The sequence below is a fragment of the Lacerta agilis genome, chromosome 11 (genome assembly GCF_009819535.1).
Source record: "Lacerta agilis isolate rLacAgi1 chromosome 11, rLacAgi1.pri, whole genome shotgun sequence".
Lineage (NCBI taxonomy): Eukaryota > Metazoa > Chordata > Lepidosauria > Squamata > Lacertidae > Lacerta > Lacerta agilis.
In genome coordinates, this window is record NC_046322.1 from 59,703,047 (window position 1) to 59,727,128 (window position 24,082).

The following is a 24,082-nucleotide window of genomic DNA, read 5'->3' on the forward strand; positions in this document are numbered from 1 at the left end:
TGGAACTCGCAGTTTCCACAACTTTGAACCACTCAATTCTAAAGGCACAACTGAAGCAAGAAGAATGAGCATTGATTTAAAAAAAAACCCTCCCTCACTTTCAACCTCAGGAGCCTCCCCAAAATTCCTGTGAATGCTGATTATCTGTATCCTGGATGTTTTGTTGCTTGGAAGTATGATCATTTGTGGTACAATGGTACCTCAGTTTACGAACTTAATCCGTTCCTGAAGTCCGTTCTTAAACCAAATCCATTCTTATAATAATTTTTTATTCATTTTCAATAAAAATCAACCAATTATTAACAAATCAAATCAAATCATATCAAATCACAATACAGCCAATACAGCCAATTATATATTCCAAATTCAAAAAATTCAAAAGGGGGACTTCCCATGTTCTGGATTTCAATAGATAACGTCTTGCATTCATTTTCTGCTCTCTTCGTTGTTGTTTTCCCATTTTCTAATTCTGATCTTAACCATCCTCATCTTCTCAGTCAGTCAGTCACTGGTATGTGACTCTCTATCTTGTTTAACAAATCCATATTTGTATATCCACGTAGGAGGCAAATTTTATTCCATATTGTTCTCTATTGTATTATTTTTAAAACACAATCCTCTATCGGCCCCATGACGCCATGTTCTCTCTGATCTCTCTTAATGAGCTTATGTTTCAAATGTGTATTTCCAGTAAACACCATGGGGTGTACTTCAATAAGTTATATAAATGTTGTTTCCGGTTTCTCTAAAATCCACGCCAGCTCTCCTGGTCCGTAGGAAAGCTGGCAGGAATCCAGCATTCATCGTCACTCTCTTATCAAACCATGTATGAAAATAGTCCGTGCAAGCAAATGCATTTTTGTGTGAAAAACACCCCTTTTGTAGTCCAAATAAAGAGAATCTCCAGCCTCCCACAGGTAAAGGAGGCTTTCTTCTTCTTTTTCTTGCTACCGTTTTTTCCTCCTCACCGTGAGCCACTTTCGACTCTGATCTTATTTTGCCAGTTTTAATTGGGGCTCTCTGCCGAGGGCTGTGCAGCCATGCACCCAGTTAATTTTTACATCTCTTGCGTTTCCTTTAAATAATTTATTCTTTCTTGGTGAGGTTTGCCAAATCATGAAATAACAGATATAATGAATACAGTAGAACGGCAGCTGCTCACTTCATTAATCAAAACACCAAGATTCAAGTCTCTCTGAAGTCCGAAGCTTGAACTCCAGAACAGGCATGTTCTGGACAGAAGGAGATATCTCCTTCTGTCCAGAACATGCCTGTTTTTAGTCCAAATCTTATTAATTTTTTTTAAAAAAACAGGGATCCCCTGCGTGTGAGCCTGACTCTGGAGAGTTCCCAGTTGATGCTGTGGTCATCACCCAGTGTCCCTGCCCTCACATCTTGTTGCAGAAGGCAGATAACGGATGGTCTGCAGGTGGCTTAGCCCCCCTTACCCTGGGAGGGTCAGCAGGGCTAATTACCCTCATATTAACCCTGAATTACTGGCACGACTGGGGGTCCGATCTCGTGGGAAGCAGCCATTTCCCACAGAAGGGAACCAGAAGTCTGAAACCAAATCCGTTTTTAAACCAAGATGCGCTTTCCCGCCACCAGTGCCCTTGCACCATTCAGCTTCCGTAAAGTTCACAAACCAGGACACTACTTCCAGTTATGCGGAGTCGTAAACTGAATAGTTCGTAAACAGGGCTGTTCGTAAACTGAGGTACCACTGTACTTTGGAATGATATTGAAGATTAATCAAGATGAGGGAGGTCCTTTCGTAAAATTTCTTCACCCAAATGGACGTTCACCTTCATTCTGCTGGCCTAGTCATGATGATTCTTGCCCAATATCAGGGAGAGCGGTTGCCCAGTATCATGGGGACTACAGGTTTATCTGGTAAATATTTTTAAAGGTCCACTTAGAGGCCCACTTCCTTATGCTGAGAAAGCACCCTGCCCTCATCACAAAGGGTGCTTTATTTTTTTTTATTTTTTTTTAAATAAATTTTATTGTTCTTTAAAAATATTCTTACATATCTCACATATGTGAGTGAATATACAAAAAAAGGAAAACACAGTCCAAAACATATGTCTACATTCACTATCCAAAGAAGAAGAAAAAAGAGAGAGAAAAAGGAGAAGAAGAAAAAAAACACAAGTGAAAGAAAAAAAAGAAAGAAAAAAGAAAAGGAGAGAAAAAAAGAAAGAAGTCAGAGGGGAGTAAAGAAACTCCAGCTGACATACATGGTTAAGCTTCACACATAAAAAGAACTTCCACTGCTTTAACAACGCTTCATATTTTAAATAAATTACCTTATTCTATCTGTCATTTGTACATATTTCACAAATTTTATAGATCTTCCACACATCGCTTTACTAACTTTACAAACTTTAATTCCTTTCATTATTCTAGACACAGCCAATATCTTCTATTCTTGTCTTGTTTCCCCAAATATTCATTTATATATTTCCATTGATTTTTAATTGTTTCTTTAGAAGCACCTCTGATGTAGTTCGTCAGCTTCGCTAGCTCCAGATATTCTACAATTTTGCTGACCCATTCGTCTTTTGATGGTAACTGATCCCCTTTCCAATATTTGGCCACGAGCGTTCTTGCGGCGGTTGTCACGTATAGAAAAATATTTATTCTATCTCTTGGTATTTCATTGGTAATTATTCCCAATAAGTATAGCTCTGGTCTTTTAGTATACGATATTTTGATCAGCTTTTGGACCTCTTCGTGGATCATCATCCAAAATTCTTTAATTTTGGGGCAAGTCCACCAGATATGGAACAACGTCCCAATCTGGTCTCTACATCTCCAGCACTTATTGTTCCTGGAGTTACTTATCTTGGCTGTTCTTTCTGGTGTTAGATACCATCTATGGTGTACCTTCATGAGGTTTTCTTTTATTTGGTAAGAGGCTGTAAATTTAATGTTTTTCGTCCAGAATTGCTTCCATTTGTCATATTCAATTTCATGCCCAAAATCTTTTTCCCATTTTATCATGTTGCTATTTTTTGTATCTGAGGTCTGCTGTTCACTTTTTATTAATCTATATACTTTAGATAACATTTTTTGTTTGCAAACAATTATTTCATCTATTCTTGTTTCTTTATTTTCAAACCCTTTGTTTTTTAAATCCTGTTGAAATATCGCTCTCAATTGAAGATACTCTAGCCAGCTTATGCCAGTAGATCTCAAGTCTGCATAATTTCTTAATTTTGGGTTTTCTTTCTGCTCTTCCACTAATTCCTTATAGATAGGCCATCTCCTTTGGTCGTGTTCTTAAAAGTTGAGGTGGCCTCCACCGGTGAGATACACCAGGGTGTTTTTTTTCACTATTTTTGTTTTAATTCTTTCCCAAATTTCAATCAGCGCTTTCCTTACCAAATGATTACTGAATCTTCTGTGCATTTTTAATTTCTCATAAAAAAGGTACCCGTGCCAGCCGTAGAGCTTGTCCCAGCCTTCCAGTTCTAATATTTCTTTATTTTCTAATGTGATCCAATCTTTGATCCAGATCCACCCTGCTGCATCATAATAGGTTAATAAATCCGGAACTCCGAAGCCACCTACTTCCTTCTCGCTTAACATAATTTCTTGTTTTATTCTCGCTTTTTTCCCCTGCCAAATAAAGTCCGCCAGATCTTTTTGGCAATTCTTTAGGTACCTCGTCCCCACGATTACCGGTGCTTTAAACTCTCATTGATTTTAAGAAGCAGCATGAAATACAGTATGCAGGAGCCACTATTGTCGGGGGGGGGTGGGAGATAAATAAAATAATGTATGCATAGATCTTCCCATCACAGATTTTATCCTAAACCATGGTTCTCTGCCCATATGGTGTTCTTGCTGGTGTGTGTCTTCAATTAATATCTGCTTAATGTGCAATTAGGTGCCAATTTTGATGAAACATTTTTACTCCACAGAGGAACAGATGTGACCGAGATTACAACAGAATGTGAATTTTACATGGCAGATCTGTAAACAGATTATTACATTCCTGCCAGCTCCTGCTCCCAGATCTCTCCTGCAATATGGATTTTTCATTTTGACACAACATTTTTCAGGTATATGCTTCCCTCCACTAAAGGAAAACACTATATGGAAGAAAATTGGCTGTCAAGACTTCGGCTGTTTCCTGGGCATTATAGCTAAGTTTAACATTTGAAGAAGTGTGCAATGCACACGAAAGCTCATACCAAGAACAAACTTAGTTGGTCTCTAAGATGCTAGTGGAAGGAATTATTTTTATTTTTTTTTTGTTTCCATATTTGTAATCATGAAGAATAGATGAGAGAATTTCCCTCCATGTTATGATCTGTTCTTTCCCTCCCTTTTTTTCTCCTTGTGTTTCTTTCCTCCTGAATTGGTTCAGTGAAGAAAACGTCTACAGGTTGCTTTCACTGGGTATTGCCTAAGCCAGTGTTTTTCAACCTTTTTTGGGCAAAGGCACACTTGTTTCATGAAAAAAATCACGAGGCACACCACCATTAGAAAATGTTAAAAAATTTAACTCTGTGCCTATATTGACTATACATAAAGTAATTTTCCCACGGCACACCAGGCAACATCTCGCGGCACACTAGTGTGCCGCGGAACAGTGGTTGAAAAACACTGGCCTAAGCATGACTAAGACTAGATCCTTCACACTGTGTGGTTTTACATGGTGCTGCTGTGAACAAAACCAAAGGGGCCTGCATTCTCTTCATCTGCCAACAAAGGCAAACACCAAGGAACCAACTGGGTAGTTTTCCCCACCCTTCAGTTAAGGCAGATTGCAGCAAGTATTTACTGTAGTATTTACTGGAATTGCAACTGCCTGTGTCCCATAGGAAACGGCTCCCCCACAGCACTTTAAACTACTGCAAGAGGTTCCAGCGGTAATTTACGGTAACATGCACTATCAAGTCACTCACTGTAAATCCAACAGTAGTTTTGCTGCAAACAATATCTTTGATCCCAAAGGGTAGAAAAGGCAGTGAAACACATGACTAGGAGCTCATTTCTTCAATGTCTTCATTTATCTTTTTTTAACTACCGGTATCTTGCCGTTGCCTGTTTGCATGTTTCTTATTTCATCTAAGCACAAAAGGCCAAATGAATCCCACAGGGCAGTGCCACTGAAGCAAATCCACCTATAGTAATTTTATACCTCATGAAATTGGCCAGCGATGCCTCAACATGGTGGCCTTTGGGGATCTATTATATATGGCATGTAAACTTAATAAATATAAAGCAAAATGACAGTTTTTCAGCTGCACGTTGAGCTATTCTTCATCTTGCTCACTTTTAACTTGCTGTACATGTCAGAAATCCCAGTGGGAAGTCAATGTAAGAGCTTATTTCATGACATCAGAAAGTCCCACTGGATCTTGGGTGCCACATTTGATCCCATTTCCCAAAAACAATTTGAATTTATATCTTTTCATTTTTACCTACTTAAATTACATATCCCAAATGGGTAGTCTTGCTCAATGAAGTGCTGGCAGAAAACAACATTTCACACAATCAAAACACAAAGCCTAGGGAACGGTTTTTGCAAAGTGCACACTTACACTGAAATCCCACAGAGTGGCAAAGTTCATTGCCGTCGCTTCCTCTGCTCTGGGCACAGTTTTTCTAGGTAAAGTTCCATATGGTTTCCCCATCAATGCCTGTTTTCACACGTAGGTCAGCCAGAGTGTGGAAATTGTAAACACAACCAAAACAAAGAAAGAAATCAGCATGAAAAAAAACATTGGGGAGCTCACTTTCGAAGCTATTTCTTGTTTTCCCACCGCTAATTTTAATATTAATTTTAATGTTTAAATCGTTTTTGTGAAATTACAGCAGGCAAGGGGAGGAGGAGGAACAGGTGAAGGACTGGTGGTTAGTGCTGGTGAATGAGTGATACCTTTTTCATAAAGCATCTCCTCTCAAGGCAGGGACCAAATAGAGAAAGTGATTCACCAGGGAACCATCTCTAGTAAATACAGACAGAAAACAGGAACCATCTCTGGTAAATATGAACAGTGCATATGCTGTATGAATTAACAAGATAAAGAATGTCTGGAGGACAACAAAAGATCTCTAACAAAATTTGAATCCTACTGAATTGCAAATGTCAGTCTAGCTCTGATCTTCCTGACAGTGGAATTTTATCCAAAATGCCCAGTCCCCTGTTGTTTGCTTTGGTCTAACATCTATTACTTTAACCCATTTTCCTGTGTGACATTTAAGCCTAAAGAGAAAAAGCAAAACAGGCTGGGCATATTAATTTAGTTATCCCCACCTCAGGCACCATGACAAGACCAAAAGTCAGTCCAAATAGGATTATATTTATTCCATACATCCATCGCAAAAATATGAAGTAGGAGGCAACAGAAGAGCCAAAATGACCTACAAGACATGAAGCAAGATAAAAGGGCAAATGAATCATTCTTCACATTTTTTGTCCTTTCAAATAGGATATAAACCGGTATATTTATGCTTGCTTAACACACCACAAATCAGTGGCTGCCACTTTCCTCTCCTAAAACTTAACCACATATTACTGACTATTGATGTGATCTGGTAAAACCATAGTAAATTATCACTTATGTTGGTATATGGGTGATTCGTATGCAAATATATGTTACAAATTCCAGCAATCCTTGATATGCTATGTATTTGTTGCTGTTTAAAAGCTACAGAATGAAAGGAGCAATGGTATGCAACAGTGGAGGGGAACTCCAGCCCTGTTTCCCAGCAACATGAAAATTACTGAATTCTTCTTCTCTCACACTTACTTTCAATTTCTTTTATTTTCATTTCCCAGGGTATGCAGGCTGTCCGAAAATTCTCAAAATCACGTTGAAATTTCATCCATTTCTGAAATAAATATTACAAAAGCAAAATAGGACATTAGTGTCAGGATGCTTCTCCCGTGTTGCTGTCATGGGGTTCTTATCATATGACGGTGTATGTTTTCATTCCACGTTGTGGGAAGTGACAGAGACAGGATGTTTTTATTACTGTGTTTCTGTGATGTAGGACATTTGTCTTTTGTTCTCTCTTTGCTGTCTGATGCTGAAGAGGAAGGAGCTGAGTTACGATGCTCCAAGTGTGTATATGTAAATAAACATAGGTACAGTTAAAGGTACCTCTGACCATTAGGTCCAGTCGCGGATGACTCTGGTGTTGCGGCCAAGGGAGCCGGCGTAAAGGTCAAGTGGCCAGCATGACTAAGCCACTTCTGGCGAACCAGAGCAGCGCACGGAAATGCTGTTTACCTTCCCGCTGGAGCGGTACCTATTTATCTACTTGCACTTTGACATGCTTTGGAACTGCTAGGTGGGCAGGAGCTGGGACCGAGCAATGGGAGCTCATCCTGTCACAGGGATTTGAACTGCCGACCTTCTGATTGGCAAGCCCTAGGCTCAGTGGTTTAGACCACAGTGTCACCCACATAGTTAAGCCAAATTGCTGCACTACTGAGTCTGAACGCTGACTGCCTATACTCTGCTGATTCAGAAGTGTGCTGATGCCTCTAGGTATCAGTCGCTGTGATGTTTGGGCTGGAGAAAGTCTTTGAGTCTCCCAAACGAATGACCAAGAGGGAGAGAACATGCCAGTCAGGCATGTGTCTCTACCAGACTCCTACTCATGTGTAGCACCTCCTGACAATTAGGACAATACGAAAAGAATGAACACTTTCAACTAAAAATCTGTCTGATGAGCTTAAACCTCTGTGCTTCCAAAATCTGTGTGCACGCTAGGTTGTTAGAGTGGCCTTGGCAGCAATGTTTCTGTTGAAGGCACAGGAAATGCAAATGTGTTTCCTGTCCTACACTTTTCTTTCTTCCATATCTCTCTGCAGATATGCTAGTGTCCCCATCTTCCTATCCAAGGACTGCTTCTCACTGTGTGAACAAGCAGGGACCCTGCATTTGTCATATGAAACTCTCCTCCACATACCCCTTCCAAGGCGGATGCAGAGGGTGTTGACATGAGAAAAAGGTATTTTACTCTTAACTTGGAGGGTAGTCAAGTATGCCTTTGGCTTCTTTTTGTGCTCATCCTTTTGAGGAGGGGGGGTGCGTTTTGTATGTTTATAAATATTTTTAATGAGCATTTTGCCTTCCTGCTTTGGTTGGTTTAAATGTTTCTTGCTATTTCTATTTTTACATTGTAAGTCGCTTTGAGACACAGTCATGTAAAAAGCAATCAACAAGTACAAAAAGCAACAACACCAAGGGAAATCTGAAAATCTACATTATATTAAATGGAGGAGACATGAAACAGAAGGTTCTTCAGCCTCCTTCCATATTCCACATTTATTTCTCTCCATCATTTCAGCTGCACTTCAGCTCCATCCAAGTGCCAGAATGATATACGAATCTTAATTCCAGAGGTTCACTGAGATTTGTTAAGCGTTTATTAATTAACTTACATATAATATTTCTAGTCTCCACATTTCTTGAAGGTTTACTTGGGTCTGCAGCACTAAGTCACACTGAAGCATTGGTTTTAATATGATTTCAGCCTGTCTGTATTTCTTTAGATTACTTACAGTATCCTTTCCCTAAGCATCATCTGATTTTGATACCTTCATTTATTTTTTGTGAATGTTCACCTATGCTCCACTGACTGTGATACATACCTGATTGCTCAGAATCTTTTTGATTACTATGATTTGAGGGCACAAATGTGTTTGAGGGATGAATAGAGAACATTAGCAGTTTTGCAGCATTTACAGAACTAAGATACCCAGAAAACTCTTCTTTCTTTTTATAGCTGAAAGTAAATGCAATCCAAAAGGAGAGTGAAACCATTAATTCTGGAAGAGATATTTGAAAAAGGCTGAGTGAGCAAATTCAAAGCCATAATGAGAGACGGTCCTTACTTTCATCATCATCACTTTATATGCATAAAATTTCTTCCCTTTGCCTTTGCCAAGGGCTCCCTCAAATTTTTCCACAAACTGCTGAGCATCTCTGAAAAATAAAAATAAAGAAGTGCTTGTGGATTTATCTGAAATCATCTTTCCTCTGACTGTCTCTTCTGCTGAAACATTGAGACAACTTGACATTACTGAACACCCCAATGACATGTTATGCCAAACACTTTTTCTTCCACTAAACATGGGAACCACGTTCCTTATTTCCTCTTCCCCTCAAGCACAGTTTGCCCATGTCCTGGCATTATGACACGCCACATTTGCCCACCCACTCAGGGGCGTACCCAGGATCAAAACTAGGGGGGGGGGAGCCATGGTCGCTCAGGCTGCGACATTTCAGCACCGAAAAGGTGAATGAAACCAAAATTTTAAGAAAATTATATATAATTATAGCAGTGCTTTATTACGATAGTTATTACAATGATTTGCTTGGAAATTTTTTTTTTATTCTAGTTACATGTCTTATACTAATATCATTTTTCTTGGGTTTGAAAAAAACTTGTTCAAAACTTTCGTTTCAATCCAGTCCTGAGGGTAAAATCCCAACTTTACACAGTATAGAAGCATTTAAATTGGTTTATTCCTACAGCCTTGACCGTAAAGCATGCTTAAATTCAAGTGTGCCAATTTACATAGAATATTTCTCCTTTATATAGAATTGCATTCTTCTATTTATACTGATCCAACCCCAGTGGATCAACCCCAAAATCTGATTACAAGTGACTTTAAGCCATGTGAAGGGGGGGGGAAGAGATGTAAACAACATTAAGGATAGCATTGTGGCGGGTTGGACTAGATGACCCTTGGGGGTCCCTTTCAACTCTATGATTACATTCCTTCAGTCTCTGCACTTTAAAGCCTATCTGCTACCCTTCTCCTTTCAACTTACTTTAGAAACAGGAGTTGTCTCCTTCAGAGAAATTCTTTACATGCAAAGTGGAGATCTCTCTTCTCTCAAATAGCAAATTTAAAAACTGGAAGGTATGACGACATGGCTGTGATGTGAGCAGCCAGCTGCTCTCAGGACAGCATGAAATAAGAAAAAAAAAGTGTGCGAGGATCAATTATACGAGAGAATCTCCTAAATGGAAAGGTGGCGGCTTGCAGTGTTGGGGGTGGGGAGATTCCTTGCCGGCCTCGCAGTGTTAAGGAAGCGGTTTGAAAAATAAAGGCGGGAGAGGTGGGCACTGATTTTGACACCGAAGAGGACTCTTTAAAAATATTTTTAAAAATAGGGAGGGAGGGGACGCAGTTCAACTGGGGTGGGGAAGCCTGTGCCTGTGCCTGCAAAACGGGGAGCCCCATGGCAAGGACTTGGGGGGTGTCGAGGACAAAAAGGCGCTGGGGGAAGGGTCCCCCCCCCCGGTTGCGGCAGCCGGCATGGCCAGGAAGCCAGCGCGGGGGGGGGGCCTTCTTCCCCCAAGGCTGAGGCGAGCGGGTGAGACCTCCAGCAGCAGCAGGTCTGCCGCTCTCCACCGACTCTGGTGGGGCTGAGGACTCCCTGCGCCCCCCAGTGGCAGCTTCAGGAACTGCAGGGCTATTTCCTAGCTCTGTTCAGCTGTCAGCTCTACCCTGGAGTCCTGGTCTACTCCAAACGGACGCCGATCATTTTTGCTTCTGGGGGAGGTAGCTTGCTTCTAGGGGGGGCATCTGCCCCCCTGCCCCCCTTGGGTACGCCCATGCACCCACTGCCCAATAGCCAATGATGTAGAGCCAGATAAGGACACATAGAATATCAAGGCATCAAGAAAATTACTACTAGATGTCACGGATCAAGAAACTAGACACAGACATGTCATTTCACAATAAAATGTTTCATTTGCAATATTCCTGCCTTTCTTGTGCACTATCTTGGATTATTCTAAATTCATTAGGTTTCTCTGTAGCAACAATGGGGGGCTTATGGGCCTCCAGATGTTGTTGCATTCCAGCTCCCATCAGCTGCAGCCAGCACGGCCAATGGGCAGCGATGAGGGAAGGGATCGTTCAGCAACATCTGGAGACCACAGGATCCCCTAGAGAACTGTAAGCTTCATCCACAAGCAAAACAATTCTATATTTGTTTACATGGTCATTTATAGTGGGATTGTGATGGGTGCTGCGGGCCATGGCCAGCAGATGTAGCCCTGTTTCTGTAGGATTTGTGAATAACCCTAATGTGAAGATGCCATCCCAGGAAGAGTAGTAGTAGGAAACGAAACAAAAAAGGATGCCAGCACTTGTATTCTACCCACATGCGCAAAAAATAAATAAATAAAACAATACAAAAATACGACAGTCATTTTACTGGCCCTCGTCAAGTACCTGTATTCTCCAGCAACTGACATCTGTTCCACTCATGGAATATTTACATGATTAATTCAAATAGCTTATTTTACAGGCACTTCAGCACACATCTCAATAAGGCTTTGGTTTTAGGAAGTATTCCCAGTGGATCTTTCTTAAAAACAAAACATATGGAAAGCAACTCTGCTGCTTGAGTATCAGAAGATAGTCAGTGGGTAATGATTCAAAGAAAGCGTGTTCTCCTTCATGGAGAGCATGTGTTGCGGTGGGGTCTAGCAAGTTGGTTTAGATGGCCACGACAGTGATTGGGCTCTTCTGGGTTGTTGGGGAGATTTTGATGTTGCCAATTTTTGATGGACAGCCCAGAGGCTATACTTTCCCTGCATGCAGCGTTGAGCTTCCTCTTTTCGCTGCGTGCATCGGATCACCCACCCACCCTCTCTATAATTAGGGCTTTTGCGTTTGACCTTGCTACGCCTGTCATGGGGTCGTCCGCTTTTGGGGCAGGGGCCTGGTAGGAATTTTGTCCATTTGGCTGATTGGCTGGTGCCATTTGGTTTTTGCCTACTGCGTAGCAAAGCAAATCATCACAACTTTTAAGGTTGCGGTTAGGCATTGATTTAAAAATTGGTTGGTGGGGGGGGTATGGATTGGCTGTGCCTGCCCCTCCAATGTTGCTGCTGCAAGAGAATTCCATTAAAGGAATCCAGGGGCTTGCTTTTGTCCGTACCCCTGGCAAGGGGCTAGGGCCGCGCAAGAGCCCCTGGGAGCATTAGGGGAAAGGCGGGGGCCTGGCGCCCAGCTCCATTCTCTCCCCAGAAATGTTTTCCCTTACTGACTTCCACAGGTTTGCGGATGTCAGTTCTGTCCCTGGGCGGGGACAGATAGTCTCAACCAATGCCTAAGCAACCACTCACATTTTGTATTTTAATACAAGTTGTGGCCAAAATTATGCCAAAAACCTTAAACAAAATATTCTGTGTCAAGTGTGATTTATTAGGGGGTGGCTTGGGGACCTCAACGCGCAACACAAAAAACTATTATGTTCAACGAGCTAATTAAAACAAAGCTTTCTGTGCTGCTGCAGCCATCCATCCTTTGTTCAGCTCAACTTTCCTACCTTAGATATAGTCAGTCAGAAACATAAGGAGTGCAGCCCTGGCATTTCTTTCACAGAAAGAACAACTTCATTTGCAGATGTGCTGTAGTGTAATTTGATGGGTGGACCTAGCACATGCTCCATGTGTTCAGTAGTCGGGGCTTGGGCTGCCTCAAAGTCAACCACCAAGTGAACTTCATGGCTGATCAAGGATGTGAACCCAGGTTTCCTCAGCCAAGTCCAACATGCTACACCACGCTTCCAAGCTCACTGTTCACAAGTACTTAAAGATTGCTTCATCAAATATCAACCATCTACAGCAGAGGTAGGGAATCTCTAGCCTGTGGGCTAACATTGGCTTGCCAAGGGGTTGAATTTGGCCTGCAAAGCTTTTTTTTAAAGTCATATCCACCTCCCAATCAGCTGAGATCACTCCAATGGTGGTGACATCACCTGATGAGCCAGGGTTAAATCCTGCTCTGTTTAGTTGCACACACTCCCATGATCATAGTTGTCAACTTTTGGATGTGAAAATAAGGGATCAGCAGCCTCACCTGACAGTCACATGGCAGTGGTGGGCGGAGCCAGAAGCAAAAGTGGGCGGAGCAGCTAGAACGCGCTTCGGCCGTCGCTTTTGTGTGGCAGGCTGGCGCTCCAGCGTCGGCGCTGCGCCCGCCCCGTCTGCTCGCCGCTCCCTCGCCCGGCTGGCTCAGCGGAATGCTCAAAGCGCCGCCCGCCCGCCCCGTTGCGCCCTGCACTGGGCTGGGCTTGTGGCGGCCGCCGCTAACGGCCAGCCAACTCACTGACTGCCCCTCAAGCCAATCCCTACCCCGCCACGGAACTTTCCTCCCAGCTGCCTCAGCGACGTGGCTTTTCCCGGACCTGTCCAGGGTTACCTCACGCGCTCTCCGTCTCCGGACGGCCGAGCGAGCGCCTCGATTCCTCCGTCCAGACATGTCGCATTTGAGGGGAAATTAAAACATTGGGGGGGGGGTGAGAAAGCCGGCTGCGGCCACCCCTCCCGGCTGCGCTTTTATTTTTTTATGGAGGCTTTTATTGGGTGTTGCTTAGGGAAACGGGATACGCGGTGAACTTTTGATAAAAGAGGCTGGGGCCGGAGTGGCTTGACCACCAAATCTCAGGAGCCAGTCCGGAAGGCCCCGAGGGTCAGGGCAGGCAGCTAGCAGCCCCGCGCCTCCAGGCTCAAACCGGAACCAGAGGATAGCTCACTTGGTGCCGATGCTCTTTCTCTCCACCCTGCCGAGCAGGGCGGGCAGGCAGGCAGGCAGGCAAGCAAGCAGTCCCTCCGGCGAGCAGAGGAGGGCGAAGCAGGTCAGCCAGGGAGGAGAGAGAGAGAGCGCTTGGCCGGGCTGCCGATGGAGCGCTCCCCCTAGCGGCTTCTCGCTCGCTCTCCTGGCTCTCCTGCTCCGCTTGCAGCTGAGGGAAGCGCCGACAGCTTGTCTCTCCTCCCCCCGGGCATTCCCGGCCCTCCTCCACCTCCACACAACCTGGGAAAATACGGGTTTTTGAGGGCTCCGGGAGAGGGGCGGGAAACACGTGTAAAAACGGGAGAATCCCGGCCAATACGGGATACTTGACAGCTATGCCCATGATGCACTTTGAAGTCCCAACAGCTGGGGCTTCAAAGCACAACATTGTCATAGGTAGGGAGATAAGAATTTGGCCCACTGGGCAGAAAAGATCTGCCACCCCTGATCAAGGGCCTCAAAGTCAGCAAGGTCAAAACACTGAAACTAACTGATAAACCCCTCAATGAAACAGAAGCATTCTGGGGGGGGTGTGTTCTGGCCTTTTCACTCTGGGTATAAAAGTTGGAGAAAAGTACAAAAATACCATCAGCTTTGGGATCTTGTTAACTGACCTGTTTGTAAGCTTTATGCTCACTAAATTTTCTAAATTATTTAAAATGAGCTGTTCATTGTTGAATTGTTTGTGTTATGTTGTACAGATATTGTAATTTTTATTATGTATTATGGTTATTGTACTACTGCATTTTTACTGTTTTTTTTCTCCTGTCAACTGCTTTGAGAATAAATGTGTACAGAAAACACATATAAATTGATTATGACTTTAAACATGAGGTCCTTAATTTGCCAGATATGACAAGAGAGTGAAATCTGTTTGTCTTATGTTTTGAAAATACATCACCACAAGACCAGTGAAAGCATTTTAGTTTATGAAAGATATCTGGTAACTGCCCAGTCACCTGCTGGAGGAAGCAAAGGACCTCACTTTCAAACTTCACCAGGCACTCCCTGTGTGTTCTTATAAAGCATGTTTGAACATCAGAAACAAATCTTGCACATCTGTACTCAAAGATGCAAAAGTGTCAAAACACAGGTAAGTGGATTGTGTGCTATATGTAAATTATCGATAATACAAGATAGACCAAAATGTACTCTCTTAGCTAACCCATTGAAAGCTTTATTAAATTCAAAGAAACATTAATCTAATTACCAACACAAGGGGCATGAATATTTCATGAGCACAGGTATTATTGTCCTTAAATGGCCTAGCTTAATAATTCATGGGAGGTGTGGGGTTGCAGCTTTCAAAGTGCGAGGTATACTGTACTTGGGCTGTTTCAAGGTTGCAAACTTAAGAGGTGGCTTCTGAAGAGGAGGATTCAAGTGGATTGCTCAACTTTTCAGTAACAGGTCAAGATGGTTTCAGGCACCAGCTCAAATTTCATTAAAGAGAAATGCAGCGTTGCTCCAGGGTAACTCTTTAAAAAGATTAATTTTATTTAAAAAAACAAGGCCAGAATTTCAAGGTGATATATTCAGTTGTGGTGCAACAACCTCTGATTGCCCAACCAGGATTGACATTTCCACCTCTTCCCCCTTGCAGTTCCCTGTTCACACAGAAAATCTGCTCCAGAAGCTCAGGGAACTCTTTAGAGCAGATTGTGGTGCTGCAAAGGAAGGGGAATTCCACCACTTGTGACAGGAGTATAATCCGGGCAGGATATAAATAATTTCTTAATTAAACCACAGGTCCACATGTGGCCCCTGGTCTCATTTAATGCCATCCTCAAGAATTCTGTTGGTTTTCCACCTCATGTTCCTTCTCCTTTCTTACCGCTCTAGATTCGCTTTATATAGCGCATTAATGTCAGGAATGAGTTACTTTTCATTGTTTTCCAGAACAGTGACTGCATTGAACTGTTGCACTGATAAATAAATGTCTTTATAGTTATTTGAGGGTGATCCCATCAAACCAAGTGGGGCATAATTCTGAATAAACATCATTAAAAATTGGGACTTCTAGCCTGCTGTAGCTCTGGTGAACACTGAAGAGGGTGGTCTTTATTCCAGATCCAGAATCCCCTGACAGATTAACCCTGAGGAAATGTGGTCACCCATGCAAAAAGCTTGCCCACCCCCAACTGAAATAAAGCTGTGGCCTTGCTTCAACATTAATTACCTCTGCACTACATCACAGATGATCAGAAATCCCACCTTTGTTCCTATTTCAGGACCTATTGTGTCTTTCTAGTCATAGTTCTGGGAACTAAAGATTTTTATTCAATGAATTATAGTGGCTCATGCATGGAGTTACATCACTAGATCACATCTGACAGCTGCATGTGTGAACTGACTTCATTTTTAATGGGAAAAAGTCAACAAACTTGTGACACGTTAAAGATCCACCTGTTTATTGAGCTTTCATAGTCCACAGCCTTCTCCACCAAACATGCTGCAAAAAATGGTGGCTTGATTGTATGCATGACTACAAATGTCACTGATAGAATTTTATATTACCTCTAACCCAATGGGCTTGTTCCAGTGTAAGTCATATCTAGGTCACACTGCAATCAAGGGGGCTTAAGTAAGTCATGGCTGACTTGGTCTGGATCCAGCCCAATGCTTCTCTGTGGCACCAGTTCACACATTCACCTGTGAGTGATCAAATGCTGAGTAATCAAGCAGTCACAACTAAAACATGTGCGAACATGCCCTACAAGTGACCATATACAATATCATACTTCAAGACTTCCAGTTTCTTTTTCATATTCCAGGGCTTGTTTCTCAATGTGGCAATTAGCTTCTTTTTCTCTTCTACTGCTTCCTTCAGCTTGGCTATTTCCTCCTCTGTAAGCTCCTCTTCAGAACTTGAATCAGAGCTTTAAAAAAGAGAGAGAGGTGAAAAGAGGGGCGGCTTCACTGGTAGGCTTGTGGGCAGCTGCTCCACCCACCCCTGCCCCACAGAAGCATTTCCTATCAGACGAAGGGCAAGTACCGCCACCACTGCCCCAATGGGACACAGCACACACGCCCTCCGCTGTCCTGGGAGAATGCTCTCAGAAAATGCTCTTCTTTTTTTACAGTATTGTTATTTTTGTTTTGAAGAAACAGAAAACATATTAGCAACCACCATTCCCACCCCCCGAATGCTCCAAACATTGTGCTTCTGCCTCCCTTTCCCATGCACAATATCTCAGAATGATGCCGGTGCAGCACATTGTGGAGGATACAAAATAGGGGCCAAGTTGCCAACATAGTTCCTCCTCCTCCTCTTCTTCCTCCTGACATGTGGACAAAGGCCTTAGAAAAGGGGAAACAAGGACACTGCCAGAGGTGAGGTTCCTCCCTGAGAAAGTGTTGGGAAATTTATCTTCCGACTGGACAAGCTCAGCATAAATTGTCCTATCAATTCCTCTGGCCATAAATAGGGATAATAACTCTGAGATGCCACTTTGAACGTATCACTAAAGCTTAGACCTTCAGCAGTAAGGTATGTCATTTTAGGGGGGTGAAACTTATTTTTTGCAAGTGAGGGGTCTTTAAAATATGTTTTGGGGTGTGAGGAACTCAAATCTGCTATTATTATTTTGGTTGGACAACATTTAGCTTGGTAAGTCAACGTTTGATGAAGAAACACATAACATGCTTTCAGAATTTTAATTTTTACCTTCTGAATTTTAATTTTACCTTCTGAAAAGATCAGGTAATGCAAGATAATAATAAACATTAATAATATTAATATATTATATAACTTGGCAGTCATTTTTCATTATTTCTATGCGATTTTAAACATATTTTACTTACAAAGCAAAACTAAATTATATTTATTTAACCAAAATATATTTTGAATTCCCAAATCATGTCACAACTTTTTAGCATTCCTCATATTTTGGAATTTGAAAGTTGAAAAATTCAACATACCCTACTGCAGTAGGTTCCTGTGAACATTAATCATAGAAATCTTTAAAAAGAACGAGTGATGTAAAACATTTTCCATGGTGGAAAGCCCCTTCCATTCCAGCCCTGATATGGTGGTGTTTCATCATGTTTTTAATATTCTGTTGTGAGCCGCCCAGAGTGGCTGGGGCAACCCAGTCAGATGTGTGGCATAATAATAATAATAAATAATAATAATAATAATAAATAATATATCTCACAGTTGGCACATTCCCACCACGTATGAGTTATTGTCTCATTATTTCTACTGTGTTTCAGGAACAGACTAAATGTGATGATGACTTTCTGATATCAAGATTGCTTCGGATTCCTGAATGTATATGGGATATTTTGGTGGGAGCACCAACAGCAGTCATCACTGAAAATACGTAGTTGCGGCCAGATATTGAAGCTAAATAGACCCATTTGCTTCTGCAACGTCTTCATGCCTGATTAATTTTAACACTAATACCGTACATGGGTTTGGGGAAGGATGCGGAGAACACAGGGAACTAGGAAGACATGCAAAGGTCAAAACTTTCAAAAGCAGCTCTGAGTAGGGTGGGGGGGGGCTATAGCACAGCAGTAGAGCTTTGCATGCAGAAGGTCCAGGTTGAATCCCCAGCATCTCCAGGTTGGACTGGGAGAGACCATATGAAATCCCAGAGAATACACACACTATGCTGCATTCCTATTCTAGCTCCAGTCGCTTGCAATGGCTATTTAGTTAGAAAACTAATTATAGGCACATAGCAACAAACTACATGACAAACACCATGCCTAATTTGGCTCTTTCTCCTTTGGGTATTGAGGTCTCAGAATCTTACAGACATTGCGCATACAGCTTTGAACAGAAGTGGCCAGTTATGCATTGCCAAATAGGACATCAATTTGCAGAATATGTGCATGTGGTGATTTATATGCATAGATGCAAATTTAAGCTGTACTGTATCTCAGCACAGTGTGGAAGGCACCCAGGTGGCATGTGTGTGCTCAAATAGAAGATGCTTTCAAACAGAGAATGCCGCCCCCTGACAACCTTCAGTGTAGTGGACTGCACTCTGTTGAGCACAACACACGGTCACTCAAAAGTGTCTGGCCAAAATTAAACTGCAGAGCTCTTTTGGAAATACTCAGGTTTTATGAGAACTGAGTATGTGTAGATCTGGCTCCTTGAGCTGAGGGAGTATCTCAGAAGGTGATGTTCTCTCCTTCATTGGAGGCTTTTAAACATACAGGTTGGGTGACCATGTGTCAGGGATTCTTTCCCTGTGATTCCTGCCTTGCAGAGGGTTGAAGAAGAAGAGAAGAAGAGTTTGGATTTGATATCCCGCTTTATCACTACCCAAAGGAGTCTCAAAGCGGCTAACATTCTCCTTTCCCTTCCTCCCCCACAACAAACACTCTGCGAGGTGAGTGGGGCTGAGAGACTTCAGAGAAGTGTGACTAGCCCAAGGTCACCCAGCAGCTGCATGTGGAGGAGCGGAGACGCGGACCCGGTTCACCAGATTACGAGTCTACCGCTCTTAACCACTACACCACTGGCTCTCACACTGGTTGGACCAGGTGACCCTTGATAGCCCTCCCCTCTCTATAGTTCTAGGAGTACTGCAGATTGCTGCAGTATGCCTAACACAACCATCATTGACTTTACATTCAAGAGATCATCATAATAAGGCATTACCCTGATCCTTTCTTCTTTTTGTCTTCTTTTTTTTCTTTTTCCCCTTTTTCTTGTCCTTGCGTTTTTTATCCCCATCTTCTTCATCACCATCCTTGGTCATCTGGTTGGCTCTGTTCTTCCTGCTTTTACAGCCTTCTCCATCTGATTCGCTGATGTCTAATCCACCATCTTTCATCCTCCGCCTTTTGTATTTTCGCCTACGATCTGCAGCAGTCTTTCATCCTCATCCTCGCCCTCTTCATCCTCTTCATTTTTCTCTCTGGTTTTTTTACTTGACGCTCCCTTTCTCTGAACAGATTCTTGCTCTTATTGTCAAGAACAGAGAACAAAAATACATTCCCTCTGGATATCAGCCACCTTCCCCCCCTCCTCCTCCACACATAAACCTACACACACACCCCACAACATTGTTTTCTGATGTCATTGTTTCAAGCCAGGTAAAAGCAGTGAATGATCCCTGGGCCAGTCACAGTGCAGTGAGAAACCACAGTCTCAGTTCTCAGTCATTATGGACCATATTCAGTAGCCTTGCCTTAGTCATGCAGCCTCACATACCTCACAGGTAGGTTGGACAGATGCACACGTGACCAGGGCTCCTCCTGCACCTTTAATAGCTACTGGTATGCAGAAGGGTGAATGTCAACAGGTATGGCGTGTCTGAACCACTACTAATTCCACATAATTGTGAAAAGGGCAGAAGTCCAGCCTGGCCAGACATTTCCCAGGACTATTATGAGGCAATGCACCTCTCTGGGCTCTTCAGAAGGATCAGATACAAAAGTAGCAAAACAAAAATGGAAAAGTGAGTAAATTTTGTGACAATCTTGGTGGTCAGTTAAAGTCTGCAGTGCCTCACTTGCCTACCCCATTTCAGAGTATAGTACCTTAATGGGATATTAAGAGACCAGTACAATTGCAGCCATTTATAAATAGCATTGGAATGACATAGAACAAAGTTTTTCCTAGATGGTGTACACAATTCCAGGACAGTGTTCAGCTCTGACAAAGAATGCAAACAATGCTGTGCCAATGCATTGGAGCTGTGTTGGAAATCCAGGGCAGGGCATTAGGAAAATTTTGGCCCCAATCCAAGGAATGCTAAGCACAGCAAAAGCAAACAAACCACACACTTCACTAAAAGCTAGGAGTGCATTATCACCTATTAGGTATAAAGGGAGCCCTTGGGTTGAGTCCAGTCCTTCCCATTCCCTGCTCCCACCCTGCTACAGGTGTTTGGAACTATCAGAAATGGCCATAGATGAAATCTTAGCCGTGTTTCAAACTGCTCACTAACTCTAAGGTGCTGAATGCTATTGCTCTATTCTCCATATCAGCCTCTTATAGTAGAGATTAGATGTGGACTTTTTACGACACAGAGATTGGCTTTGTCTAGATTGAGGACATCACCACAATGTGATGTCAACAGATTGCATTCCATCATTACCACTGTTTAGCCTGTGTACTCTTATTTTAGCCATATAGGTGGAACTACAGTGGTGCCTCGCAAGACGAAATTAATTCGTTCCGCGAGTCGTTTCGTATTGCGGAAATTTCGTCTTGCGAAGCACAGTTTCCCATAGGAATACATTGAAACGTTTTCGTCTTGTGAAGCACGGCCATAGAAAAATTCGTCTTGCGAGTCACCTAAAAAAATCGCAAAACCCTTCGTCTAGCAAGTTTTCTGTTGCGCGAGGCATTTGTCTTGCGAGGTACCACTGTATATGTATCAGTCAGGTCCACCACCTTATGGGAGTTTTTCAAAAGCATAAAGCAGCCAGGCCAAAATTTGCTGTGGAAGATCAATGCATATATGTTGGCTTTTCTGTTAAAAACTGCCTTCCTAGTTGCATTTTCCACACAGAGGAAAAATAGGGAAATGTATGGAATGATCCTAAGATCACAGATAAAACTCATACTCCATAAATACAAGCAGAATGTTAGGAACAGAGTGTATGCCCTGAAAATGGGAAAACTTCCATTTAACACATGGTTGCCATTTTAATACTGTTAATTGAAATAATCGTGACATGGTTGCTGTCATGTTTGTTAAGTACCATATCAACAAGAGGACATTATTCATGAATTTCTACCACCATTTGTAGGTGATGACATCTTGGTTCTTTTGCAGTGTGAACCATTGTGTATGAGGAATTGGCCTGTAGGTCCTGCCCAGCTTGTTGAAGCAGAGATCTATAGAACCTTTTTACACACATGCTCTCTCTCTCTCTCTCTCTCTCTCTCTCTCTCTTTCATTCACTCACTCACACTCTGTTTTGGGCATTCTTACCTTCTTCACTTTCAGCAGCGCTGCCTTCGTTATTGTCAACCTCTATTCTCACTGTGGAGTAAAAGTAAAAACTCTTTGTTTTCTGTGTCCTTAAGTCCATTTAGCGGCTCTTTAATTCCCAGATCCTTAATGCATCTGCTGATTGTTCCCATCTCTGCATAGTCATTTAAAGACCAATTCTAGCATTCAAATCATAAAGACAATAGGCATGACCAGAAGTGCATCCACCTGCAGACATCTTGGTCTCATTTAAAATAATTTGAGCTGTGCTACTGCTAATGGCCCACTCCTGATAAATGGTTGGAGAATTTATCCTTCTCCTGGAAGAGGTCTGAAATGGTACACTGCATTCTGAGCACAACAGGAAATGCTTGTTTGCTCATAGAGCATCTGCTTAACAACAGAGAGCCCGGCCTGCATCCATTGGTTCTGGCCTATACAAGTCATACAAACATCAGTTACAATTGCTGAAGAGGTACAAGTAATGGCGGAAGAGCTGTAGCATCTGATGTCTATGTAGAAGATCGCAGGTTCAGTCTGGGCATCTCAAGATAAGATGCGTTACACACCTGTATGGAATTCTTGAGATCTACTGCCAGTCAGAGTAGACAATACTGTGCAAGATGCACCAATAGTATAAAGCAGTTTCCTATGTTCCCATGAAGTAGTAATGTTGTACATTAACAAATTACAGTGGTACCTCAGGTTAAGAACTTAATTCGTTCTGGAAGTCTGTTCTTAACCTGAAACTGTTCTTAACCTGAAGCACCGCTTTAGCTAATGGGGCCTCCCACTGCCGCTGCGCCGCCAGAGCACAATTTCTGTTCTTATCCTGAAGCAAAGTTCTTAACCTGAAGTGTTATTTCTGCGTTAGCGGAGTCTGTAACCTGCGTTGTAACATGAAGCGTATGTAACCTGAGGTACCACTGTAATACAGTAGCTGCAGTTTTCATATGCAGCACAACCTTATTTATCCAAATAAACTGATAACAAATTGTTAACCATCAAGAAAATCAAAACATGACTTCTGACTGCTGGCTATATGCTTTTTTTCTGGTGGGTGGGATGCAGGGGTACACATACCCCTAAACATTTTGTGAATTTTGTACTTTTGTCCATTTACTGAATTTATTTTCCCCAATTTGAACTATAAAATGGTGGTTTCTTGAGTCAAAATGAGAGTACACCAAACAATTTTTTTAGAAAAAAAGTGCTGGCTTTATGTATGCTTATGAAAGGTGTTACATATGGAACAAATGGTCAGTTTAGGTCATTTAGTTTTATAGTAAAAAGAGGCAAGAGATTTATCATGACAGAAAGAAAGGAACAAGTTCCAAGTGGAAAAAAATGAAGGAGAATCATGAGAAAGGGAGGAGGTGCTTATTTCTATTCCTGCTATTAATCTGAGCAGGAAGTTGGATTTTATGTTAAGATCACTGGAGATGAGGATACACATCACAAAAAATACTCATCTTTGAAAGATTAATGCACCAATGAGTTGCACAAAATGGATATCCAGGGGTTCCCCCCCCCCTTCATGGGCCTTGTTATCCTAACTCCAGTTCTCCCTTTCCCCAGTGCTGCAGCCCTCGTCCAGTTTCACAACCCATCTCACAGCTACATTAAAGTATTTTTCTTTTAAAGTGGGGTGGGGGCAAAGTGACCCAATCACAGATCTCCCATGTCACACCATTTTGTCCTTCAGATTGTTCTAATTCCATAGCGGCAGGTTCACCACTGGTGAGCTTTTTGTGACTTTTCCACATTCCCTCAGTCACATTGTTCCCTATTTTCACTTATCATCTGAAGGAACCTACCCGAATCTTTTTTCAAAACAATGGCGTACATGTTAATTTACTGAGTGAAAACTCCATTGAACAAAATGAGTACTGCTTTGATAAAGTGGGAGATTAAAGAATGGCAAAATATGTGATGCTGAGAAAAGAACAGCATTATTGTTTTCTCACTGGCAAGAGTTATTCAGAAGTTGGGCAGGCTGGTTTTTTTTTAAAGGATCATACATATGCAAGAAGCAGAAATTCCTTCCAAAAAGCCAATAATATGTTCTGTCATTTCAATTTCCACCAACATCTGCATAATCTCCCCCCACTCCCAAATTATGCAAAAAATGTTATTCAATATCAAGAGTGGAACGCAAAAATGAGTGTTCTTTGTTTGGTCTGAATCTATGCTTTTGCCTGGAGGCAGCAAATGGATCCACATTATACAAAGATCATTACAATTGCCATGAAGTCCTTGCAGTGATGAAGACAAAACACTTTTGAAAAGATGCTCTGCATGCTGTATTAGGACACCTTGTTTTATTTGTAAGGAGTCCCTTCAGTGATCTACTTTCAGCCAAAGAAAAAATTCCCATGGAAGCCTTCTAAAGATATGGGATTGGCTTCACAGAGGATCCTGATGAAAGCATGCAGTGAGGGAGCAGCTGGAGGCTTACGGATATGCATTGGAATGTCCATTAAAGCAGGGAGTATATATTCTGCAGAAACCAACCATGCTGATATCTATATCATAAAAAGGCACTGCTCATAACTGGGGCTTAAACACATCATCAATGTAATTGATTGAATTTAATTAAGCA

General features: G+C 42.2%; 1 protein-coding gene across 1 annotated transcript in view; it reads right to left on the reverse strand.

The window, feature by feature from the left end:
* The window catches only part of TMC1 (transmembrane channel like 1), a 57,111-nt gene extending 35,479 nt beyond the window's left edge, over positions 1-21,632 (reverse strand). Inside the window, 9 exon segments of the mRNA XM_033164640.1 lie at positions 5,559-5,657; positions 6,275-6,381; positions 6,771-6,852; positions 8,867-8,957; positions 16,315-16,452; positions 19,194-19,227; positions 19,230-19,412; positions 19,415-19,498; positions 21,481-21,632. Of these exon segments, the coding sequence (XP_033020531.1) occupies positions 5,559-5,657; positions 6,275-6,381; positions 6,771-6,852; positions 8,867-8,957; positions 16,315-16,452; positions 19,194-19,227; positions 19,230-19,412; positions 19,415-19,498; positions 21,481-21,580 (918 nt within the window). The 5' untranslated portion in view covers positions 21,581-21,632.
* Positions 21,633-24,082: the final 2,450 nt, after the last annotated feature.